This window comes from Miniopterus natalensis, chromosome 13 (assembly GCF_054644295.1).
Source record: "Miniopterus natalensis isolate mMinNat1 chromosome 13, mMinNat1.hap1, whole genome shotgun sequence".
NCBI classification, from domain to species: domain Eukaryota; kingdom Metazoa; phylum Chordata; class Mammalia; order Chiroptera; family Miniopteridae; genus Miniopterus; species Miniopterus natalensis.
This window is the reverse complement of record NC_142093.1, coordinates 475,722-492,926: the sequence shown is the minus strand read 5'-3', so window position 1 is coordinate 492,926 and position 17,205 is coordinate 475,722. Positions and strand designations below refer to the sequence as shown.

The 17,205-nt window shown below is 51.4% G+C and overlaps 1 protein-coding gene across 6 annotated transcripts in view; it reads left to right on the top strand.

Annotated features, from left to right (window-relative positions):
* MYT1L (myelin transcription factor 1 like) overlaps positions 1–17,205 on the top strand; it is a 92,986-nt gene that overhangs the window by 38,896 nt on the left and 36,885 nt on the right. For 4 of the 6 annotated variants that reach the window (XM_087823308.1, XM_087823307.1, XM_016199208.2 and 1 more), the window contains exons 10-15: positions 2,764–2,975; positions 5,660–5,662; positions 8,949–9,202; positions 11,240–11,476; positions 13,170–13,291; positions 14,125–14,193. In XM_087823308.1, the coding sequence (XP_087679434.1) occupies positions 2,764–2,975; positions 5,660–5,662; positions 8,949–9,202; positions 11,240–11,476; positions 13,170–13,291; positions 14,125–14,193 (897 nt within the window). Of the gene's footprint in view, positions 1–2,763; positions 2,976–5,659; positions 5,663–8,948; positions 9,203–11,239; positions 11,477–13,169; positions 13,292–13,631; positions 13,695–14,124; positions 14,194–17,205 lie in introns of all 6 variants that reach the window. The other 2 variants (XM_087823305.1, XM_087823306.1) reach the window with 2 other exon arrangements.

Below are 17,205 nucleotides of genomic sequence, written 5' to 3'. Positions count from 1 at the left end.
AGGACCTCAGACACCATCAGATTCAACCCAGCTGTTTAAGTTTAGAAAACTGAAGAGGGGAGGAAGAGACCACACTCTCCTAACCTCATGTCAGCTTGCATTTCTGCACGGGGCACCCTGCTGATCACTATACGTTAGGCCTTCTTAGCTCCCAGCACACCTGAGGCCAGTATCACAGTGGGGGTCTTAACAGGGATGTGTGTTCCACCATGGGAAGGGGTCAGCATTGCCAGAGCTGGGCTCTGCCTCAGAGCCAGTGAGGGTGACCCCACTCTTGCTGTTAAAGAGAGAAATGAGCCCCCTCAACACACACACTCACAGTCTTGCTCTGTTAACTTGTTCTCAGACAGATCACATGGACACGATCAGCTTTGTGGTTCTGTTGTGTATAGTTCACAGTTTACTGAAAGGGTTTTACTATAGTCCTTCAACCCCCCCTGTCCCTCAAAAGCAAAAAAATCTTTAGAGAAAGTGAGAAATATTTAAATAGACAAAAATAAGGAAAACTGTCTATGGTCCCAGCATGCAGAGAGACCCCTCAGAATGCAACTTGGGTGTGCATTTTCTAGATTGTTCGGGGCAGGGGTATTACAGTCTAACCTCCCCAGGATGCTTTCACTCTCACCTCACAGAAAGTAAGACTGACTGCAAATAAATGATGAGACCTCCCTGAGGGCCCACCCCCAGCTCACTGTTGTTGGCAGCTGAGAACCCCAAAAAAGTAACCCTCAGGCTGTGTACATCTGAGAAGGGATGGCTGCTAGCCAGGGGAGGTTTTGGGGATTGGTAGAAAGAGAATGAGGTGAGGGCTCCTGTTAATATCCTTTGCCTACTGTGGCCAGACCCCATCCCACACTCTTCCTGAAAGCCCACCAGGTGATCAGCCTCTCCCATCAGCCGCGAGCCTGCATTCCAGCATGACGCTCTGGGGGCAGCTTGAGATGGACAAGACTCGTCCGTCATTGCCAACGTCCCCTTGTTCAGACCTAAGCCTTCATTCTACCACGAGCCTGAAACAGCGGCTTTTACCTCTTTTCTGTGGCTTCTTAGCTGCCCGGTGTCAACAACTGTGCATCTACAAACAGCTTTCCTTATGGGCCCAGTGGGTGTAGGGAGGTAGGGTGTTAGCACAGCAACGGGCTGGTGTAGCCAGGCCGTGGGTGGTGGCCTCTGAGGACCGCTGCCCTCCTGCCCCACACGTGGCAGGTGCTGGAGCCCCAGCTACGAGCGAGGCAGGAACCTGGTCTCCACCCCCATCACCCTGTGCCCGTCTCCGCGGTGTCTCCGCCCAGGGGACACTCAGCAGGGTGAGGACAGGGACAGGAGGAAAGGAAAAAGAGTTTAAACCCAGAATCACTTAACTAATCACGACTTTTTTAAGTCTAAGTAAATTTCCCAGCAGGAATTTAAGAACTGAGTAAGGATGTCCAGTCCTGTCCTATTTTTCACCTCCTCTGCAGCGCCCAGGCCCGGGCCCATCCTGCCTCCACTGTCACCAGGAATGGCCTCCTTGCCGAGCCTCTGCCCCATGCTCCCTTCCTCTCAGGGCCCTTAGTGACCTTCTGAGGGCACAGGGTTGCCCCTTCCCCAGCACAGCCCCTCCCCTGTGGCCTTGTTCACGGGATGTGTGAACAGACTCCCAGTCTGACCCACCTTCGACTTCATGGTTCTCTTCCTGGAATGCCTTTGTAAGCCACCCTGGGTCTCACCCTTAATGATCTTACCCATTCTGTAAAGCCGGCTCCAACCTCTCCATTAAAATGGAACTGAATCTCATAGCTGGAAGGGGCCTCTCTTCCCCAGAATCCCAGCAGCACTTGGGCTCTTAAAATATCACACACACAAAATGTCGCAGTCCAAGTGACCTTTGAGGCAGAGCTGGGGGTTAGTCATTTATGCAGTTAACCCCCCCCACCCCAACTACCTGGTAAATGCCTCAAATAATGGACATTTAGCTCATCACTACCTTCTTTTGTTGATTTTACAAGCAAATAAGCTAAGTTCATGAAATCAAAGTAAGTGCCTGGGTGACTTGGTAGATTAAGGTATTAGCAGGAGGGGAAGTTGAGTGAAGGGCACAACTTTTCTGTAAGTCTTAACTTCCAAAAAGAGCTTAAAAATTCCACCTATGAGATAGATAACTAGCTGAAAACACACACAAACACAAAACAAAGTAGAATCTTAAATAATGAATAGTAATCGAAGCCTCCTCCATTTAAATAATTTATTCCAAAATCTAGAAAAATGAATGACTCCTAGGTAAAAGTATTGGAAGCGCATGTTGATAGCTTTTGGAATAGTTACTGTGTGTTCCGCTTTATGGGCCAGATGTGTAAACTTGTATCTAGTTTCACCTCAGCCTCTGTCCCTTTCATTTCCTGTTGTTTTCGAGGGAAAAATACCTCCTTAGCTCTCGGCGTTTGAGTGTGATTCTTGCTCTACACAGAAGAAAGCGCATGGACTTGAGATTCTTGTCCTCACACCTGTCTCCCCACCAGGCCCACCAGGACCCTGAAAAGAGAAAGAAAGGGGGGTGCTGCATAGTGCTGTGTGGTGTTCCCCTTGTCAGAGCTGATGGCGGGCAGCTAGCTGAGGTGCTGCGCAACGCCTGGGCCCTGGTCTCCTCTCGGGAAGTAGACGTGGCTTCAGTGCGAGGTCGTGAGCCCTGATGCAGCCGGGAAATGAGGCTCTGGTTTAGCGTGAGCCCTGTCCTCCCCCCACCACGAGAAAGCCAGCTGTCGATTGTTTCTTGTTTGCTTACAGGCCAATGTGCTTTGTAAAGCAGCTCGAGATCCCTCACTACGGCTACAGAAACAACGTCCCCACGACCACACCACGCTCCAACCTGGCCAAAGAGCTGGAGAAGTATTCCAAGACTTCATTTGAATACAACAGTTACGACAGCCATGCTTACGGCAAGCGGGCCATAGCTCCCAAGGTGCAAACCAGGGACATATCCCCCAAAGGATATGATGGTAGGAGGTGCACACTCTTATACATGAGAGTCACGCTTGCCGTTATGATGTTGTTGTTGTGTATATCCATTCCCTACCGGCCGGTCGAGCATGTGGTCACTTGCTGGGTACCAAAGAACAGCACGCGCCTGAGGTCCACAGGGGTGGGGGCCAGGGACCTGGAGGACTTGGGCAGGGAGCCGCAGCTCATCTGCTTCATGCTGTCGTTAAGACCCTGCCCTCATCTTCATAAAGGTCCTTTAATAGATGGCCCAACATAGGTAACTGGACAGCCAGTAGCGGCGGCCCCAGGTGCTTGGCTGTGTTGAGGTCTGCATCCCCCTACCCCCCACCCCGTGTTCTCAGCCCTGGGTGTGCACTAGAGTTGTCTGGGGGAGATATAAAAGTCTAATGCTCAGGTTGCGCCCCACACTTTTCACACCAGAATCCCAGGTGTTCCCTGTGTGGCGCATTCTCAAAGTCACGTGCAGCTGAGGGTGGATGACCTCCACTGGTGTCCCCCAGACCCTCCAGCTGGTGCAGACCCTGATCTATTCCCCCACTGAGAGTGGATGCTGGGAGTGCCACTTGCTGTGACATGGCTTTGTCATTGGCTACACTCATAGCCCCCATCGCACCCACCAATAGAGTAGAACCAATGAAACCAGCAGAACTCTGCGTGCTTTACAGGAGAGGACAGTCCCTTTCCACCCATGGGTGCTTGAGCCCCACCAGGGGTGTGACTAGTTTCATTTTATCGTGGTTAGTGCTTGAATGACAGAAGGAGGGCCGAGTTTCTTTGATTTTACTTATTTATCGATTCTACTTTAAACCCTACGATATATGGAATTAGTTGGCAAATGTTACTGATTGGGGTGTAGATTGCATAACTTGGATGATTCAGAAGTCTTACCTTGGTGCCTCTAGCAGAGGGAAGGAGACAGGTGTTTACAAATGCTCGAGTACCTCTCTGAAAAAGATAATTAAAATCACAGCACACAAAACACATTTAAACTGAGTGCCTGGTGAGTTCTGAAACCTTTTTACAATTCCATATGAGTAACTTCACCTTTTTCTAAGTTCTGTTACTCATCCTTTGCCTTAATAACAATTAATTTGTGTGGTGAATAGAATTTACTATTTCCTTGATGTACCAAATATTGATTTTCCTTGCATGTGTCAGTTCTTAACATATGGGAGCAAAGATACAAATGGGAAACAGGAAGTGGCTTACAGTATAACAGAAAATAATTATTTTTGTTTTATTTTGTAATAATTTGACAGTTTCAGGTTTTGTTATAATTTCATTCATTTGATTGCAAATGAATGATCAAAAATAGAACTCACAGGAATAAGGGTTCTGTTGGTACCACTTAGTCTTGCGGGGATCCTGTGGGCACTTCGACTAGCTCGTTTTCATAGGTTGCTTATTGCTGCTGTTCTGTGTGGCCTGTTTCCTTGCCCTTGTCGTCATGACTGGGCTGTGGGTGAGGTCGTGGTCTGCAGAGCATGTCTTCGTGCATACAGTGGCCTTAATGGGTTAGAGTCAGACCTGTGTGCTCCCTTCCCAGCTTCCCCATTAGGACTGTGTGATGTTGGACACCTTAGTCTCCTTGTGAATTCCCTGAGTCGAGAGCAGGTGACCATTTCTGCCCTGCTATTGGGAAGATCAGGGGACAGCTCTAAAGAGGTGGATACACACAGTTAATTATTGGCATCAATTTTCACCTGCCCAGGAAAAATACCTGTTGTCAGAAGCTCTGGCAGAGCGATGCTGTTCTGCTGACCATAAGAAAACAGGACAAAAACTTCAGTATTAGGCCTTCAGTAAACTCTTCTCGCACTAAACATTTGCTGAGAAGAAAATCAGTGACCCCGCTTCTCTTCCACTAGATTGACCTGACAGATTTTTAACACATCAGGGAAAATGCCCGCTAAGGATGAGATGGGCTGGGCTAGTCCTGGTGGGTATGAGCTGGGAGGAGCCACTCCCATTCCTGGGCATCAGGCAGCAAACAGCACAGGATGACTCTGGTCTGCACTCACCCTTCCAAGAGTGTCCCCCAGACTTGCTTCAGGGGCACAAGGAATTCAGTCATCACTCTTAAAGAAGACTTGAGAGGAGCCTGTGGGGGCGCAGTGCTTGGGAGCAGGAGCAGTGCCATGGGGACGCAGGCAGCAGAGAACAGGAGGGCCTTCCCCCGCTGTCTGCATGTCACCCCTTAGATCCCACCTGCTGTGACAGAGCCTCTACCTCAGTCAACCTCCTGCACTCTACAGACAGACACCAGCTGCTGTCTCTGCCCATCTGCCTGTCCATCCATCCATCCATCCATCCATCCATCCATCCATCCATCCATAAATCCATCCATCCACCTACCCACCCATCTACCTACCTGTCTGTCCATACCTTTACCTATCTGTCAGTCTATTCTTTCCCTCTTGACAACAAGCTTCAGGCAAGAGAATGTGAATAAATACAAGGCAGTGAAAGACACACTTGTGCCAGTGAGGTGAGGAATCCATTACGCCTGGAGGAATTAGCGTGAGCTTTACCTAGGTGGCAAGCGTCAGGCATGGTTCATGAAGCCAGGTGGCCATTACAGGAAGTCGGAGCCGTGGGTCAGTGGGGACTCCCAGGGGGCTGGTGGGGCTGCACTTGAAACTTGGGAGAGGAGGGCCAGGGGCCAGGGGTGACTGTGCAGATGGTGAGGACATGGACACAGAAATCCTTGTGTAGGAGATGACAATGGAGGGAATGGTGAGGAGCAGAGGGTTCCCAGATGCAGGGCCTGTCCATTTAGGACTGTGCTTCCATCTTGGGTTTACCTGCAGAAAGCACAGACGTGAGCCCACATACAGACTGAGAGACAGGCGATGGATTCGGGTGGCAGAGGCCTTCATCCAGTTAGGCCTGAAGGCTGCCACGTCCACCTGGTTGGGACAGATCCTTAGAAGGCACATATTTGAACTGTGTCCCTTTTTGTCTGGTTTTTATGGAAATTCAGACTTATCTGTTTTCTACAAGAAAACATTCACGCGTGAGAAAGTGTGCATTCCCAGGAGAGTGAGACTTCTGCCAGCAGAGCTGGTTAACAGTAAGGTTCTAGCCGGAAGATGTTTGCTTTGTTTTTGTTTTATGTAACGTATTTAATCAGTACCAATTTCATATGGCCTTTCTCTTTCCTGCAAGAGCGGGCTGACCACCTGAAGAGGTATTTCTCAGTGTGGTGTGGGACCTGGCTCCCTGCCGATGCTGCCACGTGAAGGCGTGGCCCTGCGGTTACAGCGCTTGTAGCTCTCGTCCTTCCCAGGGATGTGCTCGCACCGAGAAGGACATGAACAATTTCTTTGCTGATTGATTGAAAAACAATTGGATTGAAAACAGTCTTGTTTGCCAAAAAAACACCCAGTGTATTTTGTCGAGATTCACGTGCTCCCATCTGACAAGGTGGGGACTCCCTTGGTGGGGGAGGGGCCAGAGCGCACCTGCCATCCCCACCATCCAGCTCTGCGGCATCCCCTGGAGTCAGCACCATGTGGCCATAGAGGGCTGACACTGGGGTCTTGTCAGTGATAATTATTAGGACTGAAGGCCTTCATCACCTGAAGGAGGTGATGTGTAGAGACTCTTATTTCATTTGGAACAAAACAAAAGGGAGGAGGCGTTAGTAAAAAGACACGGCTGGCCACCCAAGCTGCTGCTCCCGCAGCCTGTGAGCTCCAGCCCGCCCCAGGCCCCTCCCAGCGTGGTCCAGAGCAGGCTTTAGGCTTAAGAGCTAAGTGAAATAGATGCCCTTTACTAAGTTTGGCTGCAGTCTGTTGTGCAGACACATGTTGTCCCACCTACTTTTAGAGATTGACTATCACTCATTTCTGAACAAAACTGCTATTTTTCTTGTTTATGTGGACCACATTTTTTTCTGAGCCAGTCACTAGGGAAAAAACAAAAAAACCTATAAGTATTATTTTATTTCCCCAGAATTTTTATACTTGTTTTTCTAACATGTGTGGGTGATGAAAAACCACAAACTAGTTCCTACAAGGGCACCTCAGGCTGCAAGTTGGCATTGCCGCCTCGGTGTGCTTTCCGGCAGGTCCCTGGGGCAGCCTCCAAGGACAGTCTCTCAGCTCCCTCTGGACTGCTCCCCGTGCCTGCCCTCTGGGCTCAGACCGGAGCCCTGCTGCTGCCCTGTGCCCTGTGCCTCTGAGAAAGGCCACATTTGTGGGGGACAGAGGGAGGGGGACGACGTGGCTGGCACACCAGGAGCCTGGACACTGGTTCTCAGGGCTGAGCTAATTTGAGAGCAGAGTAGAAGTAACTCGTCTGCAAGTTACTCGTGCTCGTGGGCTTAAGTGTGGAACCAGCCCCCTGGTCCGTGCAGGGGAACCTGGCCCTGAAGGTTAGCTGCTCGTGGGGTGGCTTTGTGGCTTTGTCGGGCTGTGCGACAAGGTCGGGTGGCTGACCGCATCGCCATGTAGCCAGGTGGGAGCAGTGAACCTCGTCCACAGTGTCAGGAGGGCATGGCTTCAGTGTCAAGTCAAAGATTGCTGATGACAGGAGCTTGCTTCTTTTCCTGTTTGTGCCTGAATGAGGCATTTTGGGGTAGTTTCTTGGTGTTGCTCATGGCGAGCAACCTGTTAGCTCTGTGAGAACTCTCCCTTCGTTTCATTTAGGCTTCTTCTTCCCATGGGGAAAGCACTGTGCAGGTCTTCCTCGGGTGCTCTGGGCACAGACCCGCTAGTGACAACTTGGGGACAACCGTGAGAGCAGGGTCAGGCTGCAGGCCCCCTCCCTGCTGTCAGAAGAGATGCGTGTGGATGTGAAGGGCTTGCCCTTTGGTACCAGGCACCGTAGCACAGCTGGGCCCCGTGCACGTATCCCCACACCATGTCCGCTGCTCCTCGTGCCCACGCAGGGGAGCCCCTGAACTCGCTTTGGGAAAGTGTGAGAGACATCGTGTGCCCCGTAACAGGGTGGCCCTCTGGAGCGTTCAGGACACCACGAGGAGAATGTTTTCTGGTGTCTGTGGAGCACTCCAGGTTCACCTTGGAGTAATGCTCACTGGCAGGCTCCAGGAGAGAGGTCTGAGTCATGTGGTTTTAGTGACCTGGCAGTGATACTGGGCCCAGGCTAATAACCCTCCATCAGATGTTCCCATCCACATGCTGAAGGGACTTCACACAGCTCTGAAAAGCATGCTGTTCCCAGGAGCCGGTCTGGCTGGTAGTGAGCTGGCTGTTCAGAAAGGCCTCTTGTCAGTGACCCTCTGTGCCCGACTTGGGAGGCCAGCTATTCCTGTGAAGAGGGCATGTCTGCATGTCCCTGAGCGGCACTCTGCTGAGTGTTCATCTCAGGCTTCCCCAGGTCCACAGGGTGCGTGCCCCCTTGGCCGTCCCCTTTCGCCTGCTGGCCCTGTGTGACAGTCCCAGGGTGACTCTTCTTGGGGAAGGGGTGTTTCAGCCACACAGTCTGGTCTGCACACCCAGCCTGAATGCCACCTCCCAAAGCCCAGGTCCCACAGGCCTCACAGGTGACCCAGGCACAAGACAGTGAACCCCATGGGCTGCCGCAGCCCCTCCTGGTGGGAACGGCCAGCCTCTGGAAGGCTGAGCAGTCTGTGGGTCCCTGTCGCCAGTGAGCTGATGAGTAGCCCTGCCAGGGAGGCTGCCTTCTGGGCCTCAGCCGGGCTGGGCTGCCCAGTCACTGCCAACTCCCTGGTGGCTGAATCCCAAGCAGGTGTGAGCCCACCGCGTACCATGCCAGTGCCACTGTGGGAGGGACAAGGCACTGTGTCTCCACTGTCCCAACTCTGCTCAGTCGGCCACACGCGCAGGCCCCAGGAGGCAGGCCCGGTGCTGTCTCCCTGTGAGTCGGCCGTTGGCCTCGTGCCCTCGTAGGATGTGTGTCTACGCGCAGCGCCGGGGGCGGGACGGGTGGCAGGGCGCCGTGGCTCAGCGGGTACCCGCGTCACCCTGCCCGTGTCTCCCCAGCGAAGCGGTACTGCAAGGACGTCAGCCCCAGCAGCAGTACTGCCAGCAGCTACGCGCCCAGCAGCAGCAGCAACCTGAGCTGTGGCGGCGGCGGCAGCAGTGCCAGCAGCACCTGCAGCAAGAGCAGCTTTGACTATACGCACGACATGGAGGCTGCCCACATGGCCGCCACTGCCATCCTGAACCTGTCCACGCGCTGCCGGGAGATGCCGCAGAACCTGTCCACCAAGCCGCAGGACCTGTGTGCCACTCGGGTATGCCGCCTGGCTGGGCCCACCTGGCAGAGCTAGCGGGGCAGGGCCGGCACGCCCCCTGAGCCACCCTGGGCACCTCGGGACATAGGGCAGCAGCTGTGCAGACGACGCTGTCTCACTGAGCATCCTCGCTAGTTGAAGGACTCGCGGCTCTGCAGAGAGGAGCTTGAGCAGCAGGTGGTCCAGAACTGGCCAGGTCTCTGAGATCGCCGTGCGTCAGTGACCATGTCCTCTCTCAGACTCCTTTCTGTAAACAAAGGGCGCCAGGAACCTAAAGAAGCAATATGCTTTGAACTTAAATACAAGGACAGTTGTCAAATAAAAGACAGGACTGTCCCCTTCTGTGCTCCCAACAGGTCACCCAGAACGAGGGAACAAAGCAAGTACAAATCCAATTTCCACAGGGGCTAGTTGGGCAGCTACAGTGGCTTTTATCAGCTCAGAAAATGCCAGTCTTTGTGGTGGTTTTATCATTTTGATTTTCTTGTCCACGACTCATAGCTTATGCCGAGATCAGGAGAGCTGGTTAGGTGGCAGCCCAGAGAGCTGCCTGGTGAGGCCACTAGGTGGCCAGGGACACAGGCAGTATTCTCAGAGGACATGTGAGCAGCAGACGTGGTGTCACCTCCTCTCCAGAAAACAGGGTGTCTGTCTGCATTACCTGGGGCTGCTGGACCACACACCACGGCTCACACCTGACAATAGTTGTTGTAAATAAGGGTAATTTGTATGAAGGGAGAAAGGTCAGCAATTTCATGTTCTGCAAATGCATTTTTTCTATTAGTATTTTAATTCCTAGATTTGGGGGAAGGATCAGGGACATGCAATTTCCATGGTGACCGGGGCTGCTAAACACGAGGCTGCCGTGGAGGAGGTTCTATAACTGGAAAGAAGAATAGACCATGACCCCTTCCTATTCTTTTCACTTTATTAAAATTAAACTAAGAGAATTCAGTCCAACATTGTGAAGGCTATATTAGTGTGAATGCTTGAAATCGGGAGTGCACTTGGACAAAAAGAGCTAAGGCAGAATAATATTCTATAATTTATCAAGGTAACAGCCCAGCGGATGGGGTTTTGTTCCAGGCATCTTTCCTCTGCTGTTACTTCCAAGAAAGGAGCTGCCAGATGTGTGAGGCAGCAGTGTCCATGCCAGCTCTGAATACCACTTCTGCGTAACTCAGGGCCGTGGGACATTCTGACTTCCTTCCTCTCTCCTTCACACACCCTTCCTTTGCCCCCTTCTCCCGAGATGCAAGTCTGAAGATCTCTTGATCTGTTTCAAAGCATCTTTTAAGCAAGGCACTCGCCCTGGAGCTCTCGGTTGTTTTAGGCAGTTGGCTACAGTGCAGGTTTGCTAGCCTTGGAGCAGGTCAGACCTTAGTCGTGGCCAAGGGCACTTTGAAGTGCGTGATGCACAGCTTCCTGCCTTTAGTAGAAAACTCCCCGCCCTGGGATTTCGGATTAGAAAGTAAGTCCTCGATCGTCCTCCCTGCATCCCTCCCACTCTTGTTTTCTCCCTCTCTAAGGCTAGAGCTGTTTAGCAGCAATGAAACCAAAGGGGAATGTTTGAGTTACATCCATTTTAAGAGTGCATAATTTTGAGGATAACATATATTCTGTACCATACACACCCCTTAGAATTCTGATCTCTTGCTGGATGTTTGAAGCGGGATGGAATCTAAATTAGGCACGTGTTTGGTGTTCTTCAGGCCATTTCCAGAAGCAGAGGCGGACTCAGGGAGGGAGGTGTAGATCGATATTAGATGTGACCATTAGAGGAAGGACAAGGGTAGGCAGGTAAGTGGTAGATAGGTGAACAGATGGCGCAGTTGATAGGTAGATACATGGATAGATGATGGATGGACAGACGGACGATAGATCAGCCGACAGAGAGTGCAGGCGCGCATGTCCCTGTGGAGCCTGGGGCTATGTAAATGGGACTGGGAGAGAGGTTTCTCACAAGCGCTCTGTGGGGCTGGGGGTGGGCTGTGTCTGGGGCCAGAACCGCGTGCTTACTTGCCTTTCTGCCAACAGAACCCTGACATGGAGGTGGACGAGAATGGCACGCTGGACCTGAGCATGAACAAGCAGAGGCCGAGGGAGGGCTGCTGCCCGGCCCTGACCCCGCTGGAGCCCATGTCCCCCCAGCAGCAGGCCGTGATGAACAGCCGGTGTTTCCAGCTGGGCGAAGGGGACTGCTGGGACTTGCCCGTAGACTACACCAAAATGAAGGCCCGAAGGGTAGACGGGGACGACCCCAAAGGGATCTCTGTGCGTCCTGTTCCGTGAGCCCACTCGGTCCTCTGGAGCCCACAGCCGGCTCCCTCGGGGGACACCGGCCTCTGTAGACAGGACCTCTAGCTAGTGAGACTTCAGAATACACTTTTTGTTGACACAGGAAGGATTTGTGACCAGCATTGATTTGGTGAAACAAACCATTTAATTTTTTTTTTTTTTTTAATTTTAATGTTTTTATTGATTTCAGAGAGAGGAAAGGAGAGAGAGGGAGAGAAACATCGATGATGAGAGAGTCATTGATTGGCTGCCTCCAGCATGCCCCCCACTGGGGATCGAGCCCCAACCATGTGCCCCCACCGGGAATCGAACCTCAATCTCCTGGATCCTAGGTTGATGCTCAGCGTCTGAGCCACACCAGCCGGGCACCATTGACTCTTTTAAACGAGTTTTGTGTTCTAAGCAGTGTGTTTTCTTGCAACAGTTTCTCTAAAAAACATGTCAGCAGCTCAGCAGCTCGTTTTCCTCGTGATGTTGCCGTCACGCAGGACTTCCCTGCCGCAGAGAATCAGACTGAGAGTCTCCAGTCTGTAACGGCACCTGCGTGCTTGTAGCTCTTTGAAGCTAAAGGCAGTGCCTGTTCTCTACGGACCCTGAGGTGCTCGGCATGTACTGCAGCCTGAATGAGTCCTGCAGCGCAGTCACTTCAGTCTTTATATTTGCCAACATTGCACTATTACCAAAACGCCTATGTCAAGAACCTGTTTTCAAATTCAGATTATTCAGATAGCTGTGATGCCCTCTGGGCTAAGGGAAGAAACGTGTTTGTTATTGGGCTTTTTCCTCCAGTGTTCAATCCCGAAAATTGTGACATCTTCTCTGTCCACTGAGAAAGGAAAGTTCTTCTTGAGCACAGTGGGGAGACCACCATCAGAGCAATAGCATCTCATAGAAACGGGGTGGTGGGGAACGGGAGCCTCGCTGTCGGTAGGCGTTGTTTCTGAGGCCTTTCCATCCCCAAAGCCCATTGTCTGGACTCTTGTCTGAAAACTGGCAGGACAGACCATGGGAGCTGAAGTCCAGAGTGCTTTTCTCTGCTTGCGTGTTAAACCGTGAGGACCACGTAAGGCGTGGTGGTTGATCTCCGAGTTTATCTTAGTGAATATTAAGCCCTCGTAAGTGGACAGGAGTTTTTGGGTCATGCAGACTGTCCAGGAGTGAAAACGGCCCTGTGCTCAGGAGCCACGTTTGCTCGACACTGCCATCTGTTGGTGTTCCCTGCTCACTGCAGCTGGGCCCGTGTCCTATAAAGAAGCTGCAAAGGAAAGGTTGAAATCTGCAGCTCGGAGTTGGTGCCCCTTCCTTGGGGCTGGGGGGCCCAGGTAGTGTAGCCAGTGCTGATCGCTAAAACTGCATGCACTCTGAGATCGTTAGCACGGCGCCGAAGCTGTGCAGGCAGCATTGGGATGAAGCGGCCTGTGGAGCTCCCATGATTCTAGGAGTTTAGAGCAGTTGAGATACTAAGGGCCAGCCCAGGAGAGAGATACTTTGAGCAAATTTCAGTTTGCATTTTCAGAAGGGCCCCATCAGGACAAAGAGGTATCGCGATTTTAAAGGTAAAGTTGGGAGACTTGAGAAATGAGAGGCAGCCACCCCAGCTGGGGACGGGCCTTTGGTCTGTGTATGGAATTATCGTCTCTGTGGCCCTGAAGCTGTGTTTCGCCTGCAGCCGGAAGACTTGGATCCCTTCCAGGAAGCTCTGGAAGAAAGAAGGTACCCGGGGGAGGTGACCATCCCGAGCCCCAAGCCCAAGTACCCCCAGTGCAAGGAGAGCAAAAAGGACCTAATAACGTAAGCATGACGTGAGGTGCACTATTCCTGTTAGCATTCCCTCTCTTTGGCTTACTTTTAAAAACCGACCTGCATATGCCTTGCCGTTTGAGCATGCGACATTCGCAGCATAAGTGTCTCAAGCTGCCAGGTCAGCAGAGCGCCACGCCACGCGGCCTCGGTGTGTCCGGCGCTCTGTGCCGCGGAGACGCCATCTTCATCCAACCGCGCATCCCGCAGCTTCTCCAGGGCGCTAACCCCTTGCAGACATTGCAGCTAAACTGGAAACAATGAAACTTTTTATAAGTTTTTTTTAAACATACTTACTATTTTGGCTGTTTTTGTTTTTGTTTGGTGGCAGATGTCCAACACCCAGGTGTGATGGGAGTGGTCATGTGACTGGTAATTACGCCTCACATAGAAGGTGTGACTTCATTTTCCTCATGGTGGATTCTGTCTTTCAATTTATTGTTTTCAGCTTACCTCAACAATGCTGTCAGAGTGACCACGTCGGCCCGTGTGGCCCGGAAGTGCTCTATGTTGGCCTGCAAAGCGTACTGACTGGTGTGTGGTGTAATGCGCTTTACTTGAAAATAAATTACCTAAATTGGGAAAATTCTTTACAAACATTTAAACCAAAGAGCGCAAATATTTTTATCTTTTTAAAAGTGGTTTAACAGACCTGTTTTCTTAAATTGACATGTCATCATGTGCAGAGTTCATGATAAAAATGCAGCATACAGCACTTGCCCCATCGCTTTTCTGCATTGAATTTAATTTCAATTGTGTGTTGTGTTTGTTTGGAGTGTCAGCTGGTTGGAGGGCTACTCACGACTCTCTGGCCTGTCTTACAGTCTGTCGGGCTGCCCACTGGCTGACAAGAGCATCCGGAGCATGCTGGCCACCAGCTCTCAGGAACTCAAGTAAGACTTAACAAAAGCCATTCTTCTTTAAAACCTACCCCCTCAGTGGCAGCAGGAAGGGTGTGTCGTTGGAAAAGAAAGGTGCCTTCCAGACCCCCTGCCCACAGTGGTGCATGGGTGGGTCCTCGGGGTTGGAGTCGTTTTTCCGAACAATCCATTCTGCTGCTCCCCTCATTTATCTCGAGTTCTTTTGTGTCATATCCTTTCTGCCTTGAATTTTCTGAAGCATAGTATAACCTCTGCAGTGTGCATGTGCGTGGAAGGAGATTTCAGAGAGTTGCTCAGACTTTTAAGAAAAGATCGTAACTTCAGAAGTCAAAAATTGATGTTTTACTGCTGATGAGAGTCAGTAGTTAATATGACAGTTGAACACATGGCTGTTTCATTAGCACTGACAGAAAGCTACCAGGATAACAGCCACTTCCTCGGGTGCCCAGTGGTCCTGGTTACCGACACTCGAGGACATGAGAGCTCACAGCTCACGGATCCATGCAGCCAGGCCTTCACACACATGCATCCTTCTAACTTGGATCTCAGTCTCCTCAATGTCCATAATTTTTCTTTATTTTAAGCACAAGCCTGGTCGCCTGCATTTATACCTCCAGACTAAGGCGTTGCTCCTTAAATGCATGTGGTGAACCATGTTCGTTCCCAGGCAGGCTGTGGGTGATGTCAGTGCAGGTTGTAGGAAGTGCACCAAGCCTTCAGTGTGCTGGTTGGAGTGGACATTTGGGGGAATGGAAGGAACACGATGGTTCCACAGCATGAGAACCACGGGCCCAGTAGCTGTTGTAAATGTTGTCGTGGTGCATTGCTGGGCTTCCTTGTTTGGAAGTGGCTTTGTTACTGATGTAGAGAAAGTGCTGTGTGCAGACCCTCTGATTCCTTCCCCAGGGACCCGAGCCCCGTGCCCTTGCGCAGACCCGGCTGTCAGAAGGTGGGGCTCTGTTTCACACCTGTCGTCTCTTACAGGCTCCCTGCCCAGGGCCCTGGTGCCATAGACTACCTGCTCATGTTCAGTGATCTCCTGAGCTAGCCCTCCGGTGCCAGACTGTTCGAGTCTTCATACGTGTAAATGCCCGAGGGCACCCTCTTACTTAACACCACGCCGTGCCTCGTGGACAGGTAGCTCTTAGAGCCTCAGGTGGACAGAATTAGCAAGAACAACTCAGCCCACTTGGCTGTGGGCTCTCTTTTCATGGCTTGAAACTACTTTCCTCACGGCCAAAGCATGGTCACTGCCCTTGGACCTTGGCCAGCACATCAGAGCATGGCAGCTTTCCTCTGGCTTTATGACAAGGATCCTTTGCAAACGCCTGGCCTGCCTCCTGTTCCCACAGGCCAGCTGTAACCAGGAAAATGGCTGTCGCTTAACTTGCATCTACTATCACATCTAGCTGTTAGTGTCTCCAGACTGACACCAGAGTAGTTTTCTACGGGTCTGGCTTGCATCCTTGATTTTGGGCTTAGATGTTTCTGTGGATCTGGAGTCCTGAGCAGACCTGTCCTCTCCGCCTGCTTCATCTTGGAAGGTGGTGTGGTCCCCGCCATCAGCACCTTCCCCCATCTGCCTCTTCCTGGAGGGGCCTTACCTTCCAGGGGATGGTGCCTTTTCCTAATTCTGGCTGATCTAAAACCACACTCATTTCTAACTTGTCTTTGTAGCAAGAAAATCTCTTTTCCATCGACCCTTTCTTGGAAATCTATATGTGACCAATCTTCTGAAGTGTTTGTGTTCATTACTGGATCTCCTTCCAGTAGAGATTTCACCTAAACATGTCCAATAAAAGTATACTACTTAAATGAGCAGTTTTTACTTGATATCTTTTCAAACCGGGGAATCATAGGTTATATTTTCCTTTCACCTTAGTTGGTGACACCCCCCCCATCCGTTACCCCTATCTGAGTCACAGGCTCCTGGATTCGTCCCTTGAAGATTCTGCAGCTTTCCCTGGAGTGAGTCTTGCGTGGGCTCTTACCTGTAGCTTCCTCTTAAAGCTTCGGTCCATCCCCGCAGCGGCAGCCTCCTCCCTGGTGAGGAGAGTGAAGGGCACTGTTGCTGTGCGCTGTGGCTGCCGCCACTCTTCATGGAGACGTAGCAGAGAGTGGGCCCCAGTCTCCTCAGAAGTACTTCTCCGTACACACCTGCTAAGAAGTGAAATTTTCTGGAAATGTTCCTCTTGTCATGTCTAACACTGACTTTAAACTAGTTGGCCACTAACAGGACACTCTTGATCTTCGACTGACAGCAGATTTTGCCAGATAAACTTTGGGTCTCAGGTCCTCAAACCTCTTAAACACCCCGAGGTGGCACCTAGCTTGGTTCTTGCCCAGAGCCGCACATTGAGGATATTCTGAAAAAGAAGTCGGTAATTTCACATAATGATGTATGACATGTGAGCCGAGTGCATATTAGAATTTGATGTGTATACCTGAGGACATTCAGACTCTGGAGCTGCTGCTTGCCAGCTCCTAGTCTGTCTGATGGAGAAAGCCCAGTTCAGTGGTTCCGGGGAGGTGCAGTGACCCTCCCAGAAGGCAGGGGAGCACCTCCCAGGTCAGGAAGCCCCCCGGACGCGCAGGCCTGTCCCCTCCACACTTGGTGTGCTGCACACTGCCTCCACACTGTGCAGCTCTGGCTGCGGCTCACTGAGACCCTGGCCAAGGAAAGATGAAATTGTTCAAAGAAAAGGGATTTTTTTCCCCCTGGTGAAAATACTGCTTAATGTGACCTCTGGTTCCAGAGGGAAGATTCTTCTTTTAAAATTTCACCTGCTCAGATCACCTGAAAGTCGTGACATGAAAGAACTTGCAGGCCACATGACATCACTGTCAGCCTTTTTTAAAGAAACTGCACCCCCCCCCCCCCCAGGTGTTCTTCCTCCCACTTCCAGATGTATAACCACTTGCAGACGTGGGCAAGATGGGGTATCTCAGCCACCTTAGGACCAGTTTGAGCCAAGTCAAAACTGACTTCACAGAGGCAGTCAGCTCTGAAGGGGGCTCCACACG